We start from the raw sequence: 7,468 nt of genomic DNA, 5'->3' as shown, positions 1-7,468 counted from the left end.
CCCCCCCCCCCCCCCCCCCCCCAGCTCCTGTTCATGTAAGACCAACCCTACTGTTAGTCACTTCTGTGGAATGAGGTCTTGACCACTCCTCCTTAAGAGCAAGTCGAAAAAATCAGAGGTCCAGCCAGAACTAGCTCATTAGGCACATTAATTTTGGTACCCAGCAGCACAGGAGGATGTGATGTGTCCGGCTTAGCATTAAACTGCCTTCAATTTGCCAGTTGGAACAACCAAGTGTCCATTCAGAGCTGGGTCAATTGGAGGCAGCCTTTGGCATGAATCCAGAGGCACAGCAAATGAAATGAGCATTCTGCTACTCTTCCTAGCAAAAAAAGAATAAACGAACAAGAGAAATTTGCTGCAAAAATGATGGGAAGTGTACAGTTGTTTCCAATTTACAGGATTCAAATAGGGCTTTCCCCCCCCTGAAATTCTTTGCAAAATATTTTAAACTGAAATTTGTGGTGAAAAAAAAAGTATTAAAAAAAATCAACATTCCCATTTCTTGAAATGTCAGGTTCTGGCCATAAAAAAAACCTTTCCGTATCATGCTGATAAAATTGCAATGAGAAATGCTGTCAAAAATTTTATGAACAAATGAAAATTGTTGAAAGTCAGCTAGTTTTTAAAATAAATAAATAAATAAAAAAGGATTGTAAAATGTTCAACAGCTCTATCTGCTGCTCAGCTCCAACTATTAAAAAGCCACTCCACTTTAAGAGAACCCTTCCTGAGGGTCGTCTTAATAATCCTGATCTTTCATTGATATTTTTATCTTGATAGCACTTACTTTTAATTTCAAATTTAGGTTGTTTTTTAAATGTAGCCCCATGGGAGGCAATAGAACCATGCTTGCAAACTGAACCACAGAAATATCATGTAGTCAACAAACTGACAATATAAAGGAAAATATTTTTTTCTATAGTAGCCCATCAAATATCTCTACAAAGAGACAAAATTTCCATAAATTAAAGCCAAAAAAAGAAAAGGAAAGAGGGAAAAGGTCATTAATTCTTACATTGTCCAGCATTGGAAAAGACCTTGCAGGTATTTTTATAGACTGTAATTATGTTTCCCCTCCTTCCAAGGCTCCTCTCTTCCAGACTGTGTTAAATTAACTGTCTTGCTCGCTCCTCCTTACATGTCCCATCTCCCAGTCCCTCAGGACACCGGCTTTAGAAACAATTACAAGCAAGTGATTTGTTAAAGGTTCAGTCCATATCCTTTCAGCTACCAAACTCCTCTGAGCCCCATTGGTCTGGAGGTCAGGCTAAACGCCTTGGGCAAACAAGCTTTCTCATAAGATTACACCACTTTTTTCTCTGTCTCCCTATCTTCTCTTTCTTTACATTCATAGCAGGGATCTGGCCAGGAAGGTGGCTCAGAGCAGCTCAATCCGAGGCTCTGCAATTAATCAGCTTGAAGCAGACGGTCTCTAGGGATAGCCCCAGGCCATATGTTCTCATAGAGTTCCTTTTTCTGCACCAGAAGGAAGTGACTGTCCCTGAGTCATCCCATTGCCAGACCCAAACAACAGTATGTAAAACTCATCCTAATCCTCAGCTGGAGCTTTTGATCCTGACTGAAGTTAGCCTGCTTTTATTTGCATCTCCAATGAGCCTCTAACAAGAGACACTGCATAGGTCTAAACCCTGGGCCATAATTGCTCAGTTCCATCTATGCCTGGAACTCCCACAAAGAATGTATAGCTATAGGATACCAGGAACAATGTCACCAGCACTTCTTGATGGACATGATTATCATTGAAGGCACAAGTACAACCTATATCTCCTACCATGTTGCAAATATGTTGATGAGATCCAAAATCTACAGCAACAGAAATGTGCAAAAGGCATTGATCTGATGATTTGCTGCATTCACTGGGATTTTCAAGTGACAAAGAAGATGCATTTAATGCAGCTCTTCTGAATTTCTTTTGATATTTCCAATCTCTCTCTCTCACACACACACACATACACACAAACACACACACACACACACACAAGCGGTGCAATGAGATGTACAGACAACAGAGGATAGGCAACAGAAAGCTATGGGATGTGCTGCAGGCCCAAGTGAGCACGTGTATAGGTTATTTTGTGAAAATAAAAGAGCAATTATTTGAGAACCCTGAGAAGCTTTGGAGAAGCCAGTTCCTACCTCACAAAGCTACTAGCCCTGGGGGCTGATTAATTTCTCATGCTACAATCCCAGCCCCTGAAGCAGAGTATGAAGGGCAGCTCCCTGCCCTGCAAAAGGAATTATGAGCCACATCACTGTATGAAGAAGAGTAACCCCATGGGAGGCATCTCTTTCTAGATACCAATGTGGTTCCTAACTGTAAAGCATCCAAGTTTTTCCTAAATATAGGAACACTAATCTCTCTTGTCTTCTTCGCAGCCCACAGGAGAACTTCCCTGGATCTGCTGCTGATAGAAGAAAAGGAGAAAATCACACGTCCCTAACTTGGAAGTCTCACTTGGTGCCAAGGATTTTCCTTCTCTACTTAAAGGCTGTAGTCCAAAGGCAAAAGGACAAACTTCTCATGAATGACATTCTGGGCCAGCCATACAATATAAGTGTGACATCAGATGGGTGAAGCCAATAGGCTTGCAGTATGCAAATTGCCCAAAGGTGACTGTACATGCCCCATTAAGTTGCACATTACCATGGGTGGGAATCTGCAAGGTGTGAAGGGACAGTGGCTCTTTCAGGTAGTCAGCAAAGAGTCTGTTTGGGAAGGGAGTGGGAAATGAGGTGAGCACACTTGCAGAGTGGGAAGTGGGAGTAAGATAGATGGGTGGCCACAGAGAACCGTGTGGGAGAGAAGAGCAAGTCTATGTCACGCATTAGGGGCTGGGGTTTCTAGCAAGCACAGAGGAGACCATGGTTGTGTGCAAGGAGGTCTGAGAGCAGGCAGGTGTTGGGGGAAGGCATTAGAAGAATATCTTCTGCAAGCAATCAGAGCCTACACTGACAAGCATGTGACTAAGCTGAGCAGCAGTCAGATTGCATGAAGATGTAGATGCAGATTGTGATTAGAGGTAACAGGGAAGAGATGAGAAGAAACCTAGGATGCATCTCTGACACCTCCCACTCAGAGCAGAGAGCCCCCTTTGCCAGCTCTATGGGGTGCAGCTTAGGGCCTCCCCACAAGCAATGAGAAGTGGAGTGCAGAGCTCTATGCAGTCCCACCATAACGCTATAGTGGGACTGTATATCACTCTGCAGTCCACTATTCATTGCCCAATTCATCTCCCACTGCACCTGCCCTCACAATACATGTGCCTCCCCACAACACATTGCTGTCATGCCAGTAGGCTCAGCCAGTGCCAACCTGCCTTATGCGCTGGGCCTGTCAAAGTAGGTCTCAATGACACAGTGTCTCTCTGCACTAGCACTGGCATGGGCAGAACTGCACCATATCCTCCCATTCTAATATTATAAAAGCCTAAGTCTGTTGGTCTGTTTGTCTGTCCCTAACTTTTATTCACATTCTGATTGACTGACGGAAACAGCCAATCAGAGTGCTCCAAGCGTGGGAGAGCATCATCATGATGCTGAAGCCACGCCAAGGACTGGACAGAGGGTGGGGGAGCCGAGGCCAGCAACATTGGCCTCAGCTCCCCCGCCCCAGTCCCTGCAAGATGGAGAACAGCAGCAGCATGGAGTGTTAGGTGGCGGCACAACATCCCAGCCCCCTCTGCCCCTGTCATTCTGGATGGGCAATTGGCTAGTATTCTTCATATCAACAAGGCCTTTCCAAGGTCCTTGACTGGCCAAATAATGCTCTCCTCTCTAGTGCTGAATGCAGCATGCCCAATATGCTTCTGCAGCACAGGGCAGAATGCATAGGGTTACCATTTGTCTGGGTTTTCCCAGACATGTCCTCTTTTTTGGGCCCCTGTGCTGCATACAGGGGGTGTTTTAAAATAAGAGCAAATGTCTGGGTTTTCTGCTCTCCCGGGCTGGCTGGCTGGGGCTGGGAGCAGCAGGCAAGGTGATTGGCTGTTGGGGGTCATGTGCTCTCCATATCAGATAAAGAGACAGAGAGAGAGAAAGAGACAGAGTGTTTGTGTGTGAGAGCGAGCAAGCAAGTGGGCGGGTGCGCATGCAATGTGGGAGCTGCTTGGGCAGCAGGGCTGGGGGAGGCAGAGGTCTGTGGGTCGGGAGTGAGGGGTATCAGCAGGGCTGGGGTGGCAGAGACTGCAGGTCCAGAATGCAGGACACTGGCAGGGCTGGGGGAGCAGGGGCTGCGGGTCAGGAGTGAGGGGTACTGGCAGGGCTGGGGGGACAGAGGCTGAGGATCCAGACTGCAGGACACTGGCAGGGCGGGAGGGGCAGGGCAAGGGGCTACAGGTTTGGAGTGAGGGGCACCAGCAGGGCTGGGGGGCAGAGGGCTGCAGGTCTGAAGTGAAGGGCACCATCAGAGGGGCAGGGGCTGTGAGTAGGGAGTGAGGGGCGCTGCCAGAGCTGGGCGGAGGGCAGAGGGCTGCAGATCAGGAGTGAGGGGCCTGGGTGACAGGACGGGTGACTGTGGGTTGGGCATGCAGGGCACTGGCAGTGCCAGGCAGTTGCGGGTCGGGAGTGAAGGGAACCAGCAAGGGGTGGGGGGCAGGGTACTGCTGTTTGGGAGTGAGGGGCACTGGTAAGGCTGGGGTCAGTGGATCCAGAGTGGGGGGCAGCAGCAGGGCTGGGGGTTGTGGCTTGTCAGTGAGGGGCAATAGAATGGGCAGGGGCAGGACACCAGCATGTCATTGTCCCACCCTCCCCCAACATGATATCCCTCCCCCCACCCCTGTGACAGGTGTCCTCTTTTTTGGACCTGGAAATATGGTAACCCTAAGGATATGAGAAGCCTACATAGGACTCTGCAGGGATCCAGCTTTCCAGAGTGCCAATGGGCAGGGTGACTTTTGCCTGAGCAAAGAGGTAAGGGTGGGACTGATGGATGTACCTCCAGAGGTACAGATGTACCTGTGGGCTCTTCTCTTTCCTGGAGAAGCCCTGCCCCAGTGCTGAGTCTTCCTGATCAGCCACTGCCTGGTTTCACAATCAAGGAGAAAGACCCTGCACCTCCGGATGCCAAGCCATGGTCTTTCAGGCTCAGTGAAACCAAGAACATTCATTCCATGGAGCATATTAGATAAGAAGACGACAGGGCTAACCTAGGTCTAAATGCACTTGGGATTTCTCTTCCCCTCTTCCCTCAGCTCCTTTTGTTCTTATGAATGATAAAGGATGTCCTTAAAAGGATAAAACTGCTGCTGCCTGTCTCCTGTGTGACAGGGTGAGAAGGCAGCAGCTGTGGATGGCCTTGGTGGGAAAGGCTGCAAAAGCAGAGAAGGAGGGGGATGAGGATGGGAGGGTTGTGAGGAGCTCAGTGTCCAGTTACAAGGCTGTTTCCATTCTTAGCCACCTCACAGCAGCCTGGAATATGGAGCCCCAGCCAGTAGCAAAGTGAGACCAAATTAACTCAAGGGCAAGCAAGGGTAATGCTGACACACACCACGCTGCTGAGATTGCCCTCAAAACAGGGGAGCCCATCAGAAAGGCATAGCCCACCCACCACACACTGCACAGGGGTCTGTGGAGGGGGGCCGTGCAGCGGCATGGGGTCCCTGTCCCATGCAGGGAGGGAGTGGGCACCTGGGCCAAGATCCCAGAATTCTGAAGTGCACCAACGCTAGCCCGACACAACCACATTGTCCTGGGGAGGAAAGAGCAAGGACCACCCCACACACCCCACTCCGTGATGCAGCCCATCCCTTGCCAGGCTGCAGAACTTGGGTTTCCAGCAACTGCCTTGCCTCAGTGAGACTCCCACTGCTGAGATCTCCCCAGAGTCACTGACTACCAAGTGACCCCCGGGCAAGGGCATTCAGGCTCTGACTAAGCATGTTGCCTACCTACAGCCTGGGAAGAACTAAACAGATGTATCAAAGCCTCCTTGATGCCTGCTCATGTACAACACTGATGGCACAAAGAACACCCCCCATGCCCAGTGGCTGCAGGACAGACCTGCTGCATTGTGGCAACTGTTCCCAAGGAACAGGAACACAGGAAGCTGCATGCTGCTATTCAAACCAGCCCCTCTACTCCTCCAAGTACCCTGGGTTCTCTTCCTGCACAGAAGCTCTGCCCAGTCCTTTCTAAGTGCTCTAACAACCCCTCACATAGGTAGAGTGCCAGCTTCAGGCAGCATCAGTTGTAGGGGTTAACCCTCCCCCAAATCAGGAAGACTTGAAACAGTCCCTCTATTATGCATGCACAGCATCAGGGAGCTAGCTGACAAAGGCAGGGCAGAGGCAAGGAAAGGGAACCCCAGAATGCACAGTACACAAACCCTTACAGTTTCCACTGGGTGCAAAACAGCAGGGAATAGGGAGGTGTCTTACCTGCAGTCCCCAGGAGCAGCAGAGACACCACACAGCAGCACAGCAGGCTCAGGCCCCTCATGGTGGCTGCCAGGAGCTCTTTGCTACTCTGCGCCTCTATTTATACAGCAACAGGGAGAAGGGTATGGGTCACAGTCACTAGGGCAACTGGGCAGCAGCCCAGCCCTGCGCAGATGATGCCTGCCACCTGGCTTCCTGCTCCTCCTACAGCTATGAGGGGCCCCTTCCCTCAATCTGGGCTTAGGCAATAAGTGTGTCCCTTTCCCGTTTAGAGCTCAGGAACTGAGAAGCTCCCACCCTCCACCCCCTGTCATTCAGCTCTGTCAATAACAGACAAGGTGTTGATGTCCTGGAGGTGACAGCCGCTGTAGGAAGAGGGCTGGGGAGAGAAGGAACTACAGGTCTACACCCTTTAACTGCAGTTCTTATATGGCAGTGCTCAGCACTGCATAGAGGGCACCTGGAAGAGGTGCATAGAGAACAGACAGTGTGTGCCTGAGTGCATGCCACAGACATGTACAGTGCTGAGTAAGGGTGGCAGTGAGTCCCTGGGGATTGGGTCATATGGGCTGAATTAGCCTTGTCCAGCCAGACACACAAGAGCGGTCAGAATTGATGGGGGACAAATCAGAAAACACTGGGCACTGGGGCAGCCCTGGGAGCTGAGCATCATGTTCCACTGTTGGAGACAGGCTGGCCAAGCTCAGGGGCTACTGGGCACAAGCCAGTCAGCACCCCTTCCTTCTCCCCCACCCCCACAACAGCAGCCCACATGCCACTGCCAACAGCACGCTGCCCCCAGCCCACCTTTCTAAGAAGCCCAGAAGGCGTGAACATCTCCTGGCTGCCATCGCTGCTGATCCCAGCCCCACGGTACTGGCAGGAATACATGCACACAGTTCTAACCCCAGTCCCAATCCCAGTCTACCCCATGCCCTCTCTGGACTCAAGCTGGTGGAGTGGACCAGCTCCAGACCAGCCAAACCCACACACACAGTCCCACCCCGTGCCTGCTCCAGATTCACCTGCTCAAACTGAGCAGCAGCAGCAGTGGAGACCACTGGGCAGAA

At 50.6% G+C, this 7,468-nt stretch overlaps 1 protein-coding gene across 6 annotated transcripts in view; it reads right to left on the bottom strand.

The window, feature by feature from the left end:
* Positions 1–6,644, bottom strand: part of SRL (sarcalumenin) — an 89,933-nt gene extending 83,289 nt beyond the window's left edge. For 2 of the 6 annotated variants that reach the window (XM_025192847.1, XM_025192848.1), the window contains exon 1: positions 6,399–6,644. In XM_025192847.1, coding sequence (XP_025048632.1) covers positions 6,399–6,459 — 61 coding nt within the window. In that variant the 5' untranslated portion in view covers positions 6,460–6,644. The remainder of the gene's footprint in view (positions 1–6,398) is intronic. The other 4 variants (XM_025192844.1, XM_025192845.1, XM_025192846.1 and 1 more) reach the window with 4 other exon arrangements.
* Between the last annotated feature and the right edge of the window lie 824 nt (positions 6,645–7,468).

This window comes from Alligator sinensis, unplaced genomic scaffold (genome assembly GCF_000455745.1).
Source record: "Alligator sinensis unplaced genomic scaffold, ASM45574v1 scaffold1406_1, whole genome shotgun sequence".
NCBI lineage: Eukaryota > Metazoa > Chordata > Crocodylia > Alligatoridae > Alligator > Alligator sinensis.
This window is presented reverse-complemented; position numbering and strand designations above follow the sequence as displayed.